The 19,139-nt window shown below is 48.4% G+C and overlaps 10 protein-coding genes across 10 annotated transcripts; 2 read left to right on the top strand and 8 right to left on the bottom strand.

Moving 5' to 3' along the window:
• Nucleotides 1-38: 38 nt before the first annotated feature.
• On the bottom strand, nucleotides 39-1,145 carry EJ05DRAFT_326394 (uncharacterized protein). Its single transcript, XM_033740794.1, has one exon. The coding sequence runs from the start codon at nucleotides 776-778 to the stop codon at nucleotides 74-76; it is 705 nt and encodes a 234-aa protein (XP_033601369.1). The 5' UTR covers nucleotides 779-1,145; the 3' UTR covers nucleotides 39-73.
• A 158-nt stretch (nucleotides 1,146-1,303) lies between these two features.
• On the bottom strand, nucleotides 1,304-2,442 carry EJ05DRAFT_326393 (uncharacterized protein). The gene is made up of 3 exons (XM_033740793.1): nucleotides 1,573-2,442; nucleotides 1,418-1,485; nucleotides 1,304-1,328 (listed from the first exon to the last, which is right to left on the bottom strand). Exons 1-2 carry the CDS (start codon nucleotides 2,352-2,354, stop codon nucleotides 1,452-1,454), a joined length of 816 nt encoding a protein of 271 aa, XP_033601368.1. The 5' UTR covers nucleotides 2,355-2,442; the 3' UTR covers nucleotides 1,304-1,328; nucleotides 1,418-1,451.
• Nucleotides 2,443-3,914: 1,472 nt separating this feature from the next.
• EJ05DRAFT_326375 (uncharacterized protein) lies at nucleotides 3,915-4,677 on the bottom strand. The gene is made up of 2 exons (XM_033740791.1): nucleotides 4,509-4,677; nucleotides 3,915-4,463 (listed from the first exon to the last, which is right to left on the bottom strand). Exons 1-2 carry the CDS (start codon nucleotides 4,564-4,566, stop codon nucleotides 4,021-4,023), a joined length of 501 nt encoding a protein of 166 aa, XP_033601367.1. The 5' UTR covers nucleotides 4,567-4,677; the 3' UTR covers nucleotides 3,915-4,020.
• A 306-nt stretch (nucleotides 4,678-4,983) lies between these two features.
• Nucleotides 4,984-5,879, bottom strand: EJ05DRAFT_326385 (uncharacterized protein). Its single transcript, XM_033740792.1, has one exon. The coding sequence runs from the start codon at nucleotides 5,533-5,535 to the stop codon at nucleotides 5,173-5,175; it is 363 nt and encodes a 120-aa protein (XP_033601366.1). The 5' UTR covers nucleotides 5,536-5,879; the 3' UTR covers nucleotides 4,984-5,172.
• A 722-nt stretch (nucleotides 5,880-6,601) lies between these two features.
• Nucleotides 6,602-8,308, bottom strand: EJ05DRAFT_437837 (molybdopterin binding oxidoreductase; the record flags this gene model as incomplete). The annotated part of the gene is made up of 2 exons (XM_033741805.1): nucleotides 6,602-7,099; nucleotides 7,145-8,308. The coding sequence occupies 2 exons, from the start codon at nucleotides 8,306-8,308 to the stop codon at nucleotides 6,602-6,604; spliced, it is 1,662 nt and encodes a 553-aa protein (XP_033601365.1).
• A 1,058-nt stretch (nucleotides 8,309-9,366) lies between these two features.
• Nucleotides 9,367-11,028, top strand: EJ05DRAFT_475163 (putative polysaccharide export protein). Its single transcript, XM_033743746.1, has 3 exons — nucleotides 9,367-9,990; nucleotides 10,044-10,269; nucleotides 10,319-11,028. The coding sequence occupies exons 1-3, from the start codon at nucleotides 9,409-9,411 to the stop codon at nucleotides 10,741-10,743; spliced, it is 1,233 nt and encodes a 410-aa protein (XP_033601364.1). The 5' UTR covers nucleotides 9,367-9,408; the 3' UTR covers nucleotides 10,744-11,028.
• Nucleotides 11,029-11,662: 634 nt separating this feature from the next.
• EJ05DRAFT_509800 (uncharacterized protein) lies at nucleotides 11,663-12,367 on the top strand. Its single transcript, XM_033748126.1, has 2 exons — nucleotides 11,663-12,096; nucleotides 12,146-12,367. Exons 1-2 carry the CDS (start codon nucleotides 11,735-11,737, stop codon nucleotides 12,258-12,260), a joined length of 477 nt encoding a protein of 158 aa, XP_033601363.1. The 5' UTR covers nucleotides 11,663-11,734; the 3' UTR covers nucleotides 12,261-12,367.
• A 16-nt stretch (nucleotides 12,368-12,383) lies between these two features.
• Nucleotides 12,384-14,574, bottom strand: EJ05DRAFT_451222 (AAT family amino acid transporter). The gene is made up of 2 exons (XM_033742382.1): nucleotides 13,790-14,574; nucleotides 12,384-13,736 (listed from the first exon to the last, which is right to left on the bottom strand). The coding sequence occupies exons 1-2, from the start codon at nucleotides 14,332-14,334 to the stop codon at nucleotides 12,587-12,589; spliced, it is 1,695 nt and encodes a 564-aa protein (XP_033601362.1). The 5' UTR covers nucleotides 14,335-14,574; the 3' UTR covers nucleotides 12,384-12,586.
• Nucleotides 14,575-14,948: 374 nt separating this feature from the next.
• Nucleotides 14,949-15,876, bottom strand: EJ05DRAFT_499344 (glutathione S-transferase II; the record flags this gene model as incomplete). The annotated part of the gene is made up of 3 exons (XM_033746821.1): nucleotides 14,949-15,366; nucleotides 15,419-15,601; nucleotides 15,659-15,876. 3 exons carry the CDS (start codon nucleotides 15,874-15,876, stop codon nucleotides 14,949-14,951), a joined length of 819 nt encoding a protein of 272 aa, XP_033601361.1.
• A 356-nt stretch (nucleotides 15,877-16,232) lies between these two features.
• EJ05DRAFT_463563 (methylcrotonoyl-CoA carboxylase subunit alpha) lies at nucleotides 16,233-19,076 on the bottom strand. Its single transcript, XM_033742721.1, has 4 exons — nucleotides 18,855-19,076; nucleotides 17,807-18,805; nucleotides 16,830-17,757; nucleotides 16,233-16,770 (listed from the first exon to the last, which is right to left on the bottom strand). Exons 1-4 carry the CDS (start codon nucleotides 18,992-18,994, stop codon nucleotides 16,711-16,713), a joined length of 2,127 nt encoding a protein of 708 aa, XP_033601360.1. The 5' UTR covers nucleotides 18,995-19,076; the 3' UTR covers nucleotides 16,233-16,710.
• Between the last annotated feature and the right edge of the window lie 63 nt (nucleotides 19,077-19,139).

Genomic DNA, 19,139 nt, shown 5'->3' with positions numbered 1-19,139 from the left:
AAGCTTCACATATATCATTTCACTTGCCATAGTCATTACCCATCTTTGCCCTCCTCAAGCTCATCAGTCACTTCTACTGAGTGGGGTTCCACTTTCTCAACCAATCCTTGGTCTCTCCTTCTGCCCTGCCCGCCGTTCCTGTACATCTAAAACTGATAGCATTCAAATCCTCTTCTCTGATATCAGCCCGTCCCGGACACATCATGTTCCCATCAACCACGATTCCTTTCGCCTCATATTGCGCCTTGACTGCGTCGTCCTCTCCACATCCTTCCCCACGATATACGATACACAATGTCTGTGGGTCTGGCTCGATCGACTGTACGTTGCCTTTGCCAGTGAGTTCGATAGGGAACTTGCTAGCCTGTGTCACGCTGTAGCACCGCGAGTCCCCCTCGGGACCTGGATTGTGGTAATGGCAAGATCCAGCGAAGGCGCGTTCGGTACAGATTTTGACAGCGATGGCATTGCCACCTGTCGAAGGGCATGTGTCACGAGCGCGGTGCGGTAGGTATTGATCTTGCGTAGTGGGGAGTGGAGTTGCTGAGATCGGAGGTGTGAGGATGGCGACCATGGCCACTATGACCAGTTTGAGAATGCGCATGGTGAAGTTGTCGAGGCAAAGTATTACCAGGGCTTGGTCGTTTGTGAGATATAGGCACGAATGAGGTTGAGTGGACTGCGTCGGAGTGAAGGGAGGCATCTTTATATTCATCGATGTACAGTCTGCTGTGACACCAACCTCATACGTTCCATTCACTGATGCGTCACATTCCATGGCACTAGGTTACTAGGGTATCGTATCTATACCGGCGTATGTTAAGAGTGCAAAATATGGCTGTGCCGCCGAGTTAACCATCCCTTGCATGATGAAACAGGGCTTTATAAGCACCACGACGCTCTTTGTGACACGGTTGGCAAGAGGCGAATAATATTGACTCTTATCAAGACACACTCATAGGAGTGTTACAGGCTATCTTTAGATATTCATTACTGGAAAGATTTACCGTATGCTCTATGTGGATGCGTGGCAGAGCAGTATTTCACATTTGCTTCTGAGATGTTGGTTGGTTCAAAGAAGGTCACTACTGCTTGGCCCTGTATGCAGATAGCAGTTGATTGCGAGCATTCTTACTTGGGTGTGTAAGTGTGAAACAGATTATTCTGGGAACTGTTAAACCATTATGCAGTTGTACAACGCGAGCACAGTTGGTCACGCTGTTCGTTACGAACCTGACGGTCCCGGTCTACTGAGCCTAGTAGAGTGTTTGCTATGTGAATTTTTAGCTATCGAGCTGTAGTATGGTCTAGTAAGTCTGTAAGACATTCTTTGTAGTCGAAGTCAGTTTAAATTATGAGTAATTTACACAATGTGCTGGGAAAGCAGTGAAAGAACATTAATGGAGCGACTTTTTACCTTGCGGTCGACACAAACAAAAGGCTATATTTTGTCATCGTCGTGAACCATGAATCAAAACCGAGCAGCTACAGGAAAATCCAGTTTTGTGCTAAAATCAGTTCGTAAACGATCGAATGGGTGACGCGCAGCGAGCTGTCTACGAAACTACTGACCTGATACTATCAACCCAACCCTCAAACCGCTTCTTTGTTCTGTATTCAAACCCTAACATCCCCCAACACCGCCGATAATGCCCTGGCCACCGCCTCAAATATTCATGCGGCGGTGTCGGCAACGGCTTTCCCTGCATACAGGCTCTACGTCTAGTACGCATCCGATGCGCAATCTGCGCCCTTTGATGCCACAGTGTCAGGTTAGGGTATAACCCCAACTTACTTTTCTCATACTTGTATCTCTCTTCCCAAAGTGCCACATCTAGATATGCGAACCTCCGCTGGGAGGTCGCGCAGCCTGCCTTCCGGCACCATGTGTAGCATTCCGTCAAATCGCGGTTCAGGTCGTAGGTTGAGGGCTCCAGGTGGTGTAGCCAGAACGGTGTGGCAGGGTCTGCAAGATGATGGATCACGCGGGTAACGAGTAGGATGATCTCGTCGGGTGATTTTGCACCACCGTATGGAGATGTTGAGCGCTCCCAGCGGAACAGCCGCATGGCTGTTTGGCAGCGCTGGCAGTCGTGGTATGGGATGCTGAGTTTGTTGGAGGACTCGTCTGCGTGCGAGTGGTCGTGTCGTGTGCATTTTGTGCCAAGGGGTCCGGCGATGCAGTTGAGATGGGGCAAGGAATGCGTGACGAGGATCGTGAGATCGGATTCATGGGGACAGACGTAGTGCTTCACTTTCGACAGGGCGGCTTTAAGAGCAGCCTTTGTGACTTCTGCGTTTCGCGGGATCGTGAGCACAAGTTCTTGCGACGTTATGGCGAGCGGGTCTTGCATCTTTGCTCTTACTGCTGCAGAAACGCGATCAGGGCCGGCCCATTTGGTGACCTTGGGTCTGTTCGACAAGTTGGTTGAAACTTCGCCTGTCCAATTTTCACGATTATGATCATCATGATTGCAAGTCGTAAACGTGAGAAAGCGCTCCTCCACATGCCAGTTCTTCTTGAGCTTGTAGCAGGCCCGAAGCTGTTCGTAAGTAAGTTCTTTATGTGCGCAGAGCTTTATGCGGCCTTGGCGACCCAGGCAACTGCGATAGATGCCTTCCTTCATCGCTTTCGAAAACAGCATTGCTGGGTGTTTCTTTGCGCAAGCGTGGCAATGGAAACCCTTCAATGATTTAAACCGCTTCGACGCTCGACTGACTCGACAATCCCAGCAAAAGTTATCCCATTCCAGAAGCCAGACGGAAGAGGGGTCATACGGTGTAGGCTCAGAGGCATAAATTGCCGGGTGAGACAAGCTCCGCGTGTGCGATGTGTGAGGAAAACGTTTCTCGGACAGTATCTGCTTCAGAGTCGAGCAAGTGTTTGCGAGTACATGATCACCGCCGGCTGGCAGGAATTCGGCAACACGGACGATTAGCTCGGGTGGAAAGCGGTGAAGAAAGCTTCGCTTCTGATTATGCTGGAACGCTTTGAACGCACGCGGAGACGTCTCAGTGAGTTCGAATTGAGACGGATACCGACGGTCTTTGTCCACAAAAGTGGCTACACGGTCTGAATGGAATGTCCTGCTGGGAACCTCGCTAGTTCTTCGCATTGGGAGCTCCTTCAACGCCGTCTTTGCGCGCTTGAGCCAGCTCTGCTTGGGCTTGAACTCATCTCTGGCCAAAATTCTATCACAGAGTTCTCGCTCACAAAGCTTCCCCGCGCTCTTATCTCTTTCCATCGAGGGCTCTCTAAAGGAGGACATGTGTCCGGAAGAGTCAGCTGTTACCCAACTATCGGGCCACTCGATCAGAATCGGCATAAAGGTTCGTCGTAGCCGCAGTGATCCGGTCGTAATCGTGCTGATCTAGCATATATCAGGGGTAATATGACTATTGCTTTGTGGGGGATCAAATGTCTATTTGTAGGTGATCAGATGGAACTGCGGATCAGACTAGAAAGAAGATGTACTGTTGGGTATGAAGTGTTATGTATGAATTGTTACGTGCGAGGTGAGCGATCTTCCATAGGATGTCGCCGGAAGTGAACTCTTCATCATTGGTGGCTGGCGCGAGACATGGCTGCAGCACTTTACGGTTCCTTTCTCCATAGGCGTACCATGACTATCATTGAAAATTTGAAGGAATAGCCCATGTACATGCTTCTATTGAGGTTTGATACTGTTCTCCATTTGTGCCTTCAATGTGAATGCATGCTGCTTTAGTAACTGGTGAGTACTCGCTTTCGTTTGGAGATGCAGGCCATGGTCAATTTCGATGGTATTTGAGCATGAGAAATGATACAATGTCATGATTATACATGTTTCTCTATCTTTAGTAGAGTCAAATCTCCAGAAAATGAATACGTGAGGCGAGGCGAAGTTCCAATGAAAGTGGATAACAGACTAAAATGAATTAGGCTTAGATCTATCCAATTCCGATGGATGGTGTTGTCGTTTTAATTAGTCATCTAGCTTCTGCCGCATTCCAGCACTGGACCTCGCAACGACCAAACACTCACTGCCTCACATCCTCCAAAAGATTCCACCAGCTCACCATCGCACCTATAAACGGCAGCGCTGCTCGTAACGTATTCCACCGCTGCCACCGAACGATCAACGTATCAAGGTCCCCTTCACCTTTGTTCTTCAAGTCCGCCTCAATCTCCTCGTCCTTCTTCCCTCTCAAAGTATAGATGTACAAGTACAACTTCTCGATGAACACGACACTCAGCGGGAATATACTGATTGTGATTGCGCCAGCGATAGTTTCGAGGCGACTATTGGCTGTAGCATCATTATACGCGAGATAAAAGTGCATAAGCCCGCAGGGGATGAATGTCAGAGGAATTGTGATGTGACCCAGCCAGTGAGCTGCGACGAATTGTCTTGCTTTGAGTGAGGGGGTTGGTGCGAGGAGTACAGCTGGGAGAGCAAAGTAATTAAGGGCTTGGGAGGCGCCTGTCAACAGTAAGCTCTGAACAGACCTGTCGGAATTGGTAGTACCCGAAGCGAAGATCGATCCCGTGATGGAAAATGCGTGGATATAGAGTGACGCTGGCATTATTGGCTATATATCGGCAGGTAAGTCAAGCTCGAAGGATCAAGTATAAGAGAACAACGTGAATTTAAAATGGGCATGGAGTCGATTTTATTCATGTGCCAGCAGCGTGCAACGAGCGGATCGGTGTCTTGGCGTGACTTGACAATTCATATCAGATTACCTATGGCCTAGTCAATTGCGGACATCCATAACAAATGGAACGAAAATATGGATCGCTGACTAATGACTCGCATTCGCACATATTCAGCTGACGCTATCGACTTCGTTAAATCCTTCGAATACGTTCCAACAATTGGGGTCTTCTTGTCACTACTAGCGTATTCGAATTCATGCATTGAATCTGCCTCGTACTACATCAGATTACTTATGGATACTAATATGACTTTCCTTTATCAGTAAAGCTCGATCTCCGTCCCTATTGGTACGCCACGCGATAGTAACTAATGTCTATCTGCAAAACAGATCTCCATGTAGCGAGTACCAGAGAACATCATGACTTCGCTCCATCCTGGCTCCTGGCACTACATTCATAGTTCTCTAGTATCTTTAGCCCGGAACCGAACATACCAAATCGCAGAATGACCATTCCCCTCCTCGGATTATTCTTTACACACAGTCAATACTCAAACTTCCACCACCCGGTGCAGCCTCGATATACTGCCCCGGATTTGTGCAGTCTGTCCGGTAGATATACCCGCCACCTTGACTGCAATTTGCATCAGACCAAATCGTATAAGTGCACTGGCCCTCTCCTGTAACTGTTGTTGGGTTCTGTCGCTGGGTGCATGTTACACGGTTTCTTTTGAAGGTCAGGCATTTCGAGCCAGGTCCTGTCTGAGTACCAAGGGCTATGCGGTTCGATTTGCAGTCGCCAGCAGCGAACCGGGCGATGGTACAGCTGGCTTGGGCGTTTGTGAAAGAACCCAGGGTGAGGAGGAAGATAGTGAGGACTGGAGCAGTCAGATGCATATTAGAAGTTGGAATGAATGAGTCGAGGAGACGATTTGAGGGTGGTTCGATGTCGTGTCTTGAGGAAGCGGATATTGGCTTTCAAGCGTTCCATGCTCTTCTTATATCTCGCTATTCGTCGATATTTAACGTCAGTCATTGCGTGAGAAATTGAATAGCTTGTTCTACCATATCTAGTTGCCTTATCGGGTTAGGCAGGTCAAGTGTTAGATCGAAGCCTTCTCGCTAAATATGCCTAGAAGAATGCTTAGATCGCCGTTAGTATGATGTTTTCGCTTGTCGCTCACCTATAACCAATCACATACCTATTAGGTACAGAAGTTAGCCAATTCATTAGATCTTGTCATAGATTTTTTCAACAAAAAGAGATTCAATCAGAATATCTAAGCATATACTCAAATGTATTTATGATTAGACGTACTTTTTGTTGAGAATGTATAAGATATAGCACCAGATAGACATGCTGAATGAGAAGCTCGGCTAGCTAGATCTCATATACATTTAGGCCCTAAATGTCTAGTAATACATGTATGTATAAGCGCTGTGAAGATTCACATCCATACAGTTTAGTCCGGGACAGCACTTAGCCTTGGATCTCGCCTACCCCTGTGAAGCTCTACCAATAGTGGTTGCATATGTCATGTATCCTGATACGTTACCTAAGTGCTATTGCCTCAATCTCTTCTACCCGGCTAATCGAATTTCTTATGGATAACAAAGCTTATCAAGTTCCGACGTAAGAATTTGCCTTGTTAGTATTCTAGAGACAGCTCTTCCTGGAGTTGAGACGAGCTTCTTTTAGTCTTAACGGCTAGAAGAACACAAAATCGAGAGCGCAATTTCATGCGTATATATATATGTATATTGTGACAAAGCTTCCCAACGTTAGATCAGGCGCTACGGAGCCTCACATGCACGATTGACCATCGTATATTAGGTTGCTATAGATGCAGACTTTGTGGAATTGATCAGACGTACCATGCATATGTGACATTCACGATGAGTTTCTGTACTGTGCATATTTATAGCCACAGACATCGAAAGGTTCATGACATTGAACAGTTCATCACTCTACCGGATCCCTGCCTCCCGTGCTGATCACCTGCTGTATATAATCCTCCTCGCTTTCTAGATCCACTTCTAATGGCATCGTTAACGGCTCGATCCCCAGTCCTTGCTCCTCCAGTTTTGCCAGCCTCTCACTGGTCCTCTTTCTGCTCTTGTTCACGCTATATACCTTGATGCGATGACAGCTACTCGTGACATGCAAGTCCCAGTTCCAGGCGCTTCGCACAAAGGTCGGTTGCGTGTTAAGCGCATTATCCCAGCACCGCACGCAGAGTTCTAGCCAACCTTCTGCGTCAACGGGTAAGTCAATAGACCAGAGTCGCCAACCGTGATAGTACTTTGTTGAAAGATTAGCCGGTGGCACTTCGTACCAGATGCTCCCGCCATCGCCGGACACTTCGACACGGATTGGCCAATGGCCGCCGCCAGAATAGGCCCAGCCACGTAAGGAGATAGAACCGGAATGCACGATGACTTTTTTGTCGATTGGGGACATCTGATTGCATATCAGTGCAGGCCTTTAGTATGGAGAAAAACTTACGATTGCACTGGATACCGGCATATCTTGAATCGAGAAGCCGTTGCTGTACATGGCGTTCTGCTTGCCAACTTGTGGCGTGTAGTAGAGATACTCCTTCATCTGTACGGGTGCCATGCTTGGTCCTCTGATGCCTTTGATGCGGTAAAGCCATTTGCAGCTGCGGGCGCCGATATAACCACATACTACAACGCGCAGTGGATAGCCATGAATTTTAGGGAGTGGTTTACCGTTCATGTCCCATGCAAGGAGAACTTCATTGGCCTTTACCTTGCGCCATGGGACGCTGACGACGTAGTTGTATACCTGGCCTTTCTTGAAGTATGTGTCACAGCCATAGAATTCAATGTTGTCGGCACCGTCAACGAGGCCGCCGCAGTGCTTTATGATCTTCTTGAGGCTGACACCCGTGTAGCGCGCGTTTCCAATTGCCCCCTCACCCCAAGGGGCATTGATCAGCTCGTCACCGTCACCAGGGTATTCGTGGATTTGCTCGATGCGCCGTGTGCCAGAGCACTGTAGAGTAACCACGAGTGATTTGTGAGGAAATTTCGTTTCATCCTGGATGTCAGCAAAGGATAAGCTTTGAGGCTCTTTGACGAGCCCGTCCACTTCCACAAAGTACTTTTCCGGTTCGATTTCAGGTATCCCACCGTGATTGCGGACGAAGTGATCCTCGTTGGGCGTGAACTCGGTCTGAACGAGACGGTCACGGGGTGGCTCGCCATTGTAGGGGAATTGTAAGACGTGAATCATGTCATCTGACTTCTCCTTAGTGACGTACTTCCAGCTGATAGCAGGAATATCTTGTATTGTGCCAGCAAGTGCTTTGTGATATTGCTTCCACCGTTTGCCTTCGAGGATCGGGTTGGTACTCGGTAGAGGAACAAGTTGAAATTCATCGTTCCCTTTGAAGTTGTATCTAGAGAGGATTTCGGCAGCTTTACGCTTTTTCTCGGGGTAGCGCTCCCACTCTATGTAGCCCTTCCATCCTTCTCGTTCTTCGGCAAACAGAGTTGCCAGTTCTGCTGCACTTTCATTGAACCTCCTAGGAGCATCACCAGCTTCCCATCCATGGTCCTTTAAGTCAAGAAGGATATCCTCAGGACTGTTATGGAATATCGAAGCGTGCAAAGTAGCAGAAGCCCCTCGCTTCGGTTCCTGCATATTTTCGTGGATATAAATCTAGGCCAAGGACGAGCAGAGAATGAAGTGCATGGGTCCAAAAGATAGAACCTTTTGAATATATAACATTTTGTGATCTTATCATTATGATAGTACGACAAGCTTGTAACACCAGGATGGTGTCTATGGAACGTCATTGCGACGACAATAGCGCGGTACAAGGGTAGCCTGTGGAGTTACACGGCATTCTGACTGATCATTTGTAACACCAATTACAGGCGGAGGGGATTACCAGTATCCTAGCTCGGAGAGCGATGATAGTCCCTGTGTACGTCCAATCGCTACCGATAATGGAGATATTCGTTGTATGATTCTCGTAAAACGATGGATATCAGCATAAGTATTCCCTGTCATACAGAACAATTGATGGCTTCTAGCTGGAGAGATTGTCTAAAACTGTTAGCGAGGCCACCGAAGCGCTAGTTTGTAGACGTCTCGTTTGTGAAGCCCTGGTGTATAGCTTCGTACCACCTTCTCCATTGACTTCCTGCGTGATTGAGCTGCTGCGGGGACTACTCTTAAGACCTATGTCTTGCGATGAACAAGGCTCAGTCCCAGTCATCAGGAACTAGACGGTAATCTATAAGCGTGTTCCTAGTATGTTCGCGACGGGCAGCATTATATGTCTCTGTAATGACTGTTGTTCGACAGACATTGGAATGAGTAGGTTAGCGCAGTCGAGGTGCACTAATCGTCTTGCGTAGATAAATGACAAGAGATCTTACTCTCATAACTCCCAATGATGACACAGCAGATATAGGATATGAGAATCATGATATCATGTTCATCAGAGGAAGTCTTTGGATCTTACGCGGTTGGTCGTTCTAATGAGTGGAAAACAGATGGTCCAAGCTTCATCCATGGATCCATCAAACCTAGGGCTCGGAGGAGCACCGAGGCTCATGAACATCTTCAGGAACGTTCTAGTCTCAGTCCTAATTCGTAACAATCTTAACATCCATAATCCGGCTATCACGGATGTTGGAGGAATGGAAGCGAGATAAAGTATGCACAACCCTACGCAGTTACCTATCAGACCTTTGTAGTTCCTGAAACTGACGCAGTGAACAGGTCTCCACAACATGCTCTCGAGCCGAGCATACTATGGCAACCGTCGATCACGCGCTCGCCTGATAAGAGGGATCCTCTTGATTTTCTTCCTCTGGACTTTTTTCGACCTCATACGCGTCCATCGCAACCTCGTGCGACACCACGAGGAGGTACCACACACTTTAGCCACCCCCAACAGCAAGGTCTTCCTCACCAGTATACATTGGAATAATGAGAAGGTTTTAAGAGAGTACTGGAACAATGCTGTAGTGAATCTCACTGAGGCGATTGGCGTGGATAACGTGTATATTTCTATCTACGAGAGCGGCAGCTGGGACGACTCCAAAGGCGCTCTCAGAGATTTAGAAACTCGTTTGGATGACTTAGGCGCCAGGCACACCATTGTCATGAATGCCACCACACATAAGGATGAAAACAGGCAAAAGCCTGGTTCGTCAGGCTGGATCAAAGACTCGTCCGGAAAGCAACGGTTGAGACGGATACCGTACCTATCTGAACAACGCAATCGCGCTTTGCAGCCGCTGTACGACCTAGCAGAGGAGACTGGAGAGCAATTTGATCTTGTAATACACATGAACGACGTAGTGTTTAGCGTGAGTCAAGCACTTTTACCTCTCGTGAGGGCTATGCTGACGCAGGACCACAGACCGACGATATTTTCCGACTCATGCAGACTAATGGAGGTGAGTACGCTGCTGCATGCGCCTTGGACTTCTCAAAGCCACCCAATTTTTATGACACTTTCGCTCTTCGGGATTCCGATGGCTACGAGACCTTAATGCAAACGTGGCCCTACTTTCGATCTTCCGCGTCTCGTAATGCACTAAAGCATAATGTGCCAGTGCCCGTATCTAGCTGTTGGAATGGCATCGGTATGGTAATTTGAGTCTTCTTACAGCGTCGGTACTAAAGCGTACGTAGTGGTAATGGATGCATCTCCTTTCTATAGGACGAACAATCCTCTCCGATTTCGTGGAATTACAGACACCTTGGCCAATTTTCATGTCGAAGGCTCTGAATGCTGCTTAATCCACGCGGACAATCCGCTTTCGGTAACGAAAGGTGTCTGGCTGAATCCAGCAGTACGAGTTGGTTATAATGGACCAGCATATAAAGCCGTCCACCGAAACGGTGGCGACGATTGGCTCTCATCGTTCGACATTGTGGTTGGCCTTTGGATAAACCGAATCAAGCGTCGTGCTACATTTACATGGATGCAGAACTGGAGAATATCACGCCGAGTAGCCACATGGAAGTCACTTTCAAAGGGCAACGAGGAGAAAGGCGCATTTTGCCTCATTAACGAGATGCAAGTTCTCGCCGACAATGGCTGGGCACATATATAAAATTTGCAAATACCGTGTAAGATATCCCATTGTCGATCATAGATTGCTGGAAGCATCGGTCTGCTAAGGCCCCAACAACGTTGCTATTTTAAACAACGCGCCCCTCAAAATACTTTTTTGGCTATGCGATTACCCCAGTCTTCGCGAGTTCCATTGTAGTATTTACTTGAAGCAACGGTCATTTTTTCAAGACTACTCAACTTATGACCAATCATTGCGTCATCAGGTCTATACGTAATTCACCGATAGTCAGAACTATATTTCACGAAACTAGCCGTCGCGAGGGTCTCTTTCTAGATTATGTATCTAGTGTCCAGATATTTGTTCGATGCTCTGAATATACTTCCAGATACTTTAATCAGCGACTTCATAGCTGGTTCGGCACATGGCAAGACCTACAAAATGCTAACTTTAATTGGCTTTTGGCCCCATTCGAGTATATTACTCAATTCAGCAAATGATCAACATCGAAGATCCCTAAGCCGGATCAGGTTGCTATAGCCCTCTTAATCCAGATGAATGAGTCTATATCTCTTCATGATAACCTGCATTGGCTGCCGGGCTGTGCTTTATTCGCAGTGTAAATTTTGGTCAACACGGACCAATATATGACAGCATAATCCAGACAGCGCCATATATATCGGCGACTTTAGGTGATATTAGCCCCCATCTTGAATATGTTTTATATCTTCCCAATTCTTCTTTGGGTAAAGTTGAAATGGCAATGTCGTATCCCGGTCCGTCCGTAGACGTTGCAGCGGCTGTATCCGTAGTCAACGAACGTAAAGACACAAAGGCGTATGACGTCGAGTAACATGGGATGAGTACGAACCGTCAATCCGATAAGCGGATATCCGGAATCTCAAGAAGTCAAGAATATAAAATCTCTCAACGCCCATATGCATAGACACCATTCAGTCAGCAACAGCAATCCGTTCTACACCAACAGAATTACCTTCCAATCCAGTACCAAAGACTTTGTCACCCTAATATGTACTCCCTCACTTCAACCGCCATCCTGCTCGTCGCACTCTGCTCTGCCCTTCCTCAATCCAGTCCCACCGCCCCTGCTGAAGAAGTCAAAATCACCGACTTCCACCTTGTTCGTGGCGCCAGCTCTGCTCATGATATCAAGAGTGTCGACTTTGCCATCAGCTCGACACCCTCCTCTCCTGAGCCGTACAAACTGAACTGCTCAGCTACAAACCCGGTCCTCAGCACGGGTCCATTTGTGAAGTGCACCGGCCCTGATGACACGATTCCAGGGGGCAACGTGGCGAGGTTTTCGTTCCGACTATTTGGTAGCGATAACAATGAATATCTTTTACAGTTGGCGCATAGCTTGAGTGAGACGTAAGTTCCGAAGTACGAGACGACGTGGACGTGGGCTAAGGTAACATAGGACTACGAGATATGGCGAGGGGGAGATTGAGACTACATGTGTTGTGCAACATGAGGAAGGGGGAAGTGAGTGTTTCAACGAAGAGACTGTGCTCGGGCTTGAGGAAGCTTCCTAGGTTATGGAGCTGACTAGCTGTATGTGTACGATATGCTTGAGGATGGGACACTCTTTGGCAATGGTAAGACATGTGTAGGTAGTCATGATGCAACAAATTGTTTCAAGTGGTGTCTTCGACTGTGGTCCAAGGTTCATAGAACCCTTGTATGCTATTCTTTTTCCTGGGATGAGCACAGAGATCGTGCTAGACTGCGACTAGAGGTGTTCTGCTTCACCCTAGCTATTCTAACCTATGTATAAGGGCGCAACTTGTCACCGTGTCTACCGACAAAAGCTGTACAAAAAGATCCGGCTAATCACCTACTGATCTCATCTTTATGATCTTCACCACATGCTCTCCCATGTTCTCATTAAGAACGTCATGCCAGCTAGTCTACGACGTTCATTCTCTTCAATCCCACCCGCCTCCCATTCATGACACTCCTCATCGATCTCTTTCTTGCCACTCCATACATCCGCCTTCTGAGCTGTCACAAAGTGCGTACATTTCACCACCTTCCATCCCACAAACATCACAACCCCAAAAGCTAGGCCAAAGTAACTCGTGATGAAGCCCTGCGTGCTCCATGGCTCAAAAACATCGAAACCAATGAACAACATTACAGTACACCCGACACCAATTGCGAGATACGCTGAGTAAGGCGCCAATGGTGCTCGATATGGCAGAATAGACCGCGAGATATTCTGAGCCCGCAGCGCACGGTGCCAGCACACAAACGTAACCAGCATTCCCGTGTAGGTGAGAATGAGCGCGATAGTCGTCAGGTTGATGAACCAGAACAACACGGTAATCGCGCTGTCGCTTGCGACCAAGAACGTCATGCACGCGAGCAGAGATACAGCAGTCACAGCAAACACGGGCACACCCGCTGCTGTACACTTCTTGAAAAGTCGTGGCGCCTGTGCGTCTCTGGCTAGACTGTACAGCGTGCGGCTGGCACTGTATAAGTATGCATTTCCACATGACCAGCCTGACAGTAGAATGAGCGCGTTGATCAGGCCTGGTAGTCCGCTGATAGATAGGTTTTCGATGCCGATGACCCATGGCGATGCAGCAGAGCCTGACGTGCCAGCATCCAAGGCGTTGAGCAGACGCGTGTCACGCGATGAGCAGATGATACCGACAGCAAGCACGCCGATCACGTAGAAGCCGACGAGGCGGTAAAAGACGAGGCGGGCGACACGGGGAATGGTGCGCCGTGGGTTGCGAATTTCTCCAGCCGCAAGAGATATCAGGTCTGGCCCGGCGACCGTGAAGGCTGCATATCGGACGACAGACCAGAATCCAAGGAAGCGACCTGTTGCACCAGAGGTATAGTAGGCGTGCATTGCGTTGCCGTTTGTCCAGGAGCGGAATCCATACCGGTCGCCTTTGGGATTACCGCCAAGCATGGTGATGAAAGTGAGCAGAATGAGACCGACAAGGAGGAGAATCTTTGTCGATGCCATAATAAACTCAGATTCGCCGTACCATCTGTACTGGTCAGTCTAATCTGCTTCCTGGGGGCCATAGATATAGAAACTCACTTCACAGCAACCACGTTCAGTGTAATACACACCACCATCGCCATGGCCACCCACACCGCTGGATTCACTTCTGGCGCCCAATATCCTATGACAGTCGCCACTGCGCTGTACTCCGTACACATGAGCATCGTCCCTGCAAAGAAGTACGTCCATCCTAAAGCGAACCCCATCGCAGGATCCACGTACCTTGAGGCGAGTTCAAAGATAGTGCCACGCACAGGGAGCCAGGCACACATCTCCGCCACGCAGAGGTTACAGGGCCACACGAATAGGATGCCCCAGAACAGATATCCGAGAAGAAGGGAGAGCGGTCCGGCGTTGCTGAGCGAGGAGCCGATGCCGACGAAAAGACCAGTGCCAATGGAGCCGCCGATGGCCATGAGTTGGACATGGCGAGGGGAGAGACCGCGCTTTGTTTGCCCGAATTGTTGGAGTTCGTTTGTGGTGAGCTTGTCATCTACGAGTGTGCCTACGGCAACATTTGGGGTAGAATCGATGGCGGCCTCGTCGGCATGAGGGCCCTTATGGTCAAGTGAGGCACTCATATCGGAAGTGTTGATTAGATATAACTGTTCCAAAGGGTGTGTAGAACCAAAGAAATATGCGTCTTTTGTATGTAATGAGGCATGCCTCTATCTGAATGAATGATTGTTTACCGCGCGTCAGACGGCGTATATCTTGTCTACCGTAGCCATTGAAGGCCTGTACGTCAGAAACTCAAGGTTCCTGGTTGGCTCGAGATGCGCATGTTCAAGAAGATACGTGAGGCAGTTCCTGCCAAGAACTGTTGCGAGTGGTGAGATGTGCAGGGAGATGATAAGCCTACTTGGCATATCCTCAACTTGGGTCCTGGACCGAAGAAGGCTGAGATAAGGGGTGGGTCGCGGCGTCATATGCCAATCACATAGCTGGAACAAGTTTTTTCTTTCATTAATGTCACGTCTCGAGGTGGTCTGGACGTTGAGAGTTATCATAGAATCAAAATCGGAAATTGAATGCTTATGGTAATAATTATTATCAGCTTCAACATTGAGAAGTTCTCTCCACTAATGATAGGGGCGCTGGCTGTGATGAGCTAGAACCTAGCGTGATGATGTCAACACCACATTTGTGACCCGCTTCAAGATTGATGTTTTAATAATTACAGTCTGTTTATACTTTATACAGGGTTGAACTTATAACCATACTGCTCCTTTGCCTTCTTCACTAATTCTTTCGCTTCAGCCTCACCCTTCTTGAACTCTGGCTCCGTCTCTAGCCTCTCCAAGTATCTTTGATTAGTTGAGTCCATTGGACCCTTTGGGATGCTGATGCCCTTCTGTACGGTCGGTCGCTCGACGATACTCTTCCACCACCTGTACACCTCTGAGAACTGTGGCTCCTTGATATCGACACCAGACCAATAAGAGATGTTAACCCAGCCAAAGAGCGCAATGTCAGCCCATGAATATTTGCCTTTACCAGCACCGGCGACGTAATCGCGGCCTGTGAGGCGAGTGTTGAGAACACCATAGAGACGTTCGGTCTCGCCGACGTATCGTTGGATGCCGTAGGGAATCTTCTCTTTTGCGTAGCGGCTGTCAAGAGATTAGTTTGATGATGCGATGGTGGGATGTTGTAGAGTCGCACAGGAAGTGGTTTGCCTGGCCTTGCATGGGCCCTACACCACCATGTCCCCATGACGCCCATTGCAGCGCATCCGCTTGTTCTGTCTCGTCGGTGAAGTCGAAGGTGTGCTTGGGGTCGTAGTGGTCTTCGAGGTATCTGAGGATCGGAATGCCTTCCATGAGGGAGTATTGGCGGTCATGATCGCTGCGAGGCTTGGATGAGCTCACCCCACCGTCTACAATGACGTCTCGGCTAACTTACATCAAGACTGGAATACGTCCATTTGGTCCATGGTCGGTGAACCACTTCTCTTTTTGTACATTGCTCATGATATTAATGTTCTGATACTTGTAATCCAGGCCATAAGTTGCCTTCAGCTCCTCGAGCAGGATCGAAACCTTGACACCATTAGGCGTCGCAAGACTGAGAAGCTCGAGGCCCTTGTCAGCGATGGTCCCAGTGGGTCGTTCTGAAGCCATGTCGGAGTTGAAACGTCTGTATGTGGGAATGATAGAAGAGGTAGTAAAGAGACGAGTTGTATGCTCCAAGCGGCGCAGAGGAGAACGGAGCATGTGGTTTATATAGTGCTGGATGATTTCCAAGCCGATGGCACAATAGAGGGGCAGATGCGATATATTAGCATTAGCAATAGCAAGCCACAGCACCCATGCATGGAAGACGAGGGAACCTAGCAAGCAGATTACGTGACTACCACGTAACTATTGATGATGCTGTCAAAATGATACCATCTACAGCTGTTCGACATGGTGTGAGGGATCTTATTGGTGCAGCAGAGCTCTTCTACGGGGCCCCCGAGCTACTAGTAGAGCGTCTTCTCGATTAGAAATCCATGCGGCGGGGCCCCTACCTACCTTATGGATCTACCATCGTTGGACAGTATGATAATCAAACTATAAACAACGAACACAGCATCATTCCTTTCGACAATATTATGTGATTTCGTTCAGAAGTCTAAGACCATTGTGTAATACTCTACGCTATTACTCGGCCTGCGAACGTGAGGACTCGTGCTTAACTGCTAAGGTTACCGTGTTATGCGGCAGCACCCTAGATGTATGCGCGTTATGTGAGACGTACCGCATACTTGTAAGCAATATAGAGTGTAGATTTTACTAATCCATCGTGCGACGCGTCAGACTCTTGTTCCACGGCGTTCTCTGTGTTTCACTGGGTCACTTTTTACCACAGATACCACATGGCTACCAATCGAAATAACCTGATCTGGACATTGCCTACACTGTCGACAAATGCTCTTTTTAAATATCATTGTGCATTCATGTACTGTGCCATAATCATTGTGTTTGCTCTTGCTCAGCGAACTCAACCAGCGGTGTATTCGCTTTGCAAATGTCCTACGCATGCATTGTTAGTAGTGCAGTCAGTCATGACACGAAAAGCACAATTGACTTACGCCAGCTTTGTGGACAACTTTCTCGATGATTCCATCCTGAGGACTCCGGATAACAGTCTCCATTTTCATGCTCTCGATTACAATGAGAGGTTGGTCTCTCTTAACCTGGTCACCTTCTTGAACTTCCACTCTGAGTATTTTGCAAGGCATTGGCGTCAAAACGCTGTTCGCGACATCCTTAATGCCGAGTGCCTTCTCTGCCCATTTCGGTACCGTCAGTTGGAGGCGATACAGCTTGCCCTGTTGGAATAAAGAGAGTCGCTCTTCATCCTGTATGAATGTAGTTTCGAGACGAGTGTGTGGGTAATACGTAGTGATGATGTTTGTCAACGGATCTATAGAACTCTTCACACCAGTGAAGATCTGATCCTTGATTGTGACAGTAAAGTCTTCTGGCGCAGTCTGTCGAACCTTGACAGTAGACACGATGGGATCACCTTTGCCGTCCGCGGAAGTTTCTGTGAGATGATACGCACGTTCTTGATATGCGCTGCTGAATCCAACAGCAGCACCAGCAGAGGCGAAGATAGAGTCGACTTTTAAGGCCTTCGCCTGCTGTAGGAGCAGGCCTAACGCCGCTTGAGATAATACTTCAGGCTGAGTTTCCGCCCTTGCGAACAGCTCATCTCGATGCTTATCAATATATCCAGTCTCTACATCGCCAGCGACGAAAGCCGGACTTACACAACATCGCTTCAAAAACTCGATGTTTGTGATTGGCCCTGCCACTTCATATTCTTCAAGAGCAGCCCGAAGCTTCTGCAGGGCAGCTTCTCGAGTTGGACCCCGTACGATCAATTTCGAGATCATTGGATCGTAATGTGACGATACTTCGTCGCCCATTACGAAGCCTCCATCGATGCGGACGTCGGCAGTGGCTTTTGGTGTCCGCACGTGAATTAGTTTGCCGGAATCCGGGACGAAATTCCTTGTGTTTCTCAGCTAAATCATGCCTTGCGATAACTTAAGATACTCACTTGTCAGGATTCTCAGCGTAAATTCTAGCTTCGATGGCGTGGCCATGCTTAGCTATATTTCTTTCAACCTCGGCTTGGCTAGTAGGAAGCATGCCCCCTTCAGCAACAATAAGCTGCCATCGAACAAGATCTTCTCCAGTAACCATCTCTGTCACTGGGTGCTCGACCTGTAGTCGTGTATTCATTTCCATAAAGAAGAACTGTCCGGTCTCGTTGTCGAAGATGAACTCCACCGTTCCTGCACCCTCATAGCCCACGGCAAGAGCAGCCGCACGAGCCTTCTCCCATAAGTCCTGACGAATCTCTTCTTTCAGATGTGGTGCTGGAGACTCCTCGAGGATTTTCTGGTGTCGTCGCTGAATACTGCAATCTCTTTCGCCAAGTGCTACGCAGTTTCCGTGCTTATCGGCAAATACTTGGACTTCAATATGACGAGGCGTGGTGATGTATTTCTCCACAAGCATGACCTCGTCGCCGAAGGAGTTCTTTGCTTCAGACTTTGCAGACGCGAGCTGCTCCAGAAACACCTCAGGCGTCTTCACGATTCGCATCCCCTTTCCACCCCCTCCTTTAACAGCCTTTAATAGTACTGGATACCCAATTTTCGCAGCCTCTGCCTTGAGATACTCTGGATCTTGGTTGTTGCCATGATAGCCTGGAATACATGGCACTCCAGCCGCATTCATGATATTCTTAGACTCGCTTTTGCTTCCCATCGCTTCGATCGCTTTATATGGCGGCCCTATGAAGGTAATGCCTGCATCTGCGCATTTCTTTGCGAAAACAGAATTCTCGCTGAGAAAGCCATAGCCTGGATGTATACCCTGACAGCCATGCTGCTTCGCAGCTTCTATAATGCGATCACCATCGAGGTATGCAGATGCGTCGCCTAGATTGACGGCGAATGGGGAGCTCAGAGCGTGTTGTGAGTGAGCATCTGGATTGGTGTAGATTGTGGTTGTGCGAATGCCATATTCTGCTGCGGTTCGGCCTACACGACTGAGCGAGGTATCAGAAGACGCTTCCTACGGCATATTCATATACTCACAGAGCAATCTCGCCTCGGTTTGCTATCAGAATTGACGTCAGCGGCCTGACAACCCGTGCAGTAGACGCTGTTGAATTCCACCGTGAACCATTGAGATTAGCAGAGCGTATGAAACCTTTAGAACGATGTGCAGCTCGCATCTTTACATATAGACGAACGTAGAGTATAGGCCTCTTGAACGTCTTCCACTGAGTGCATGTCGCGCATCGCCAGCTCTTAAAGAGAAACCTGGGGTTGAAGTCATGGACCCTGGCTGAGGTTAAGGCCGACGCAAGCCGGATCGTG

The sequence above is a fragment of the Pseudovirgaria hyperparasitica genome (assembly GCF_010093815.1).
Source record: "Pseudovirgaria hyperparasitica strain CBS 121739 unplaced genomic scaffold EJ05scaffold_6, whole genome shotgun sequence".
NCBI classification, from domain to species: Eukaryota; Fungi; Ascomycota; class Dothideomycetes; order Acrospermales; family Acrospermaceae; genus Pseudovirgaria; species Pseudovirgaria hyperparasitica.
Note: the sequence above shows the minus strand (reverse complement) of the source record. Positions and strands in the feature narration are given on the sequence as shown.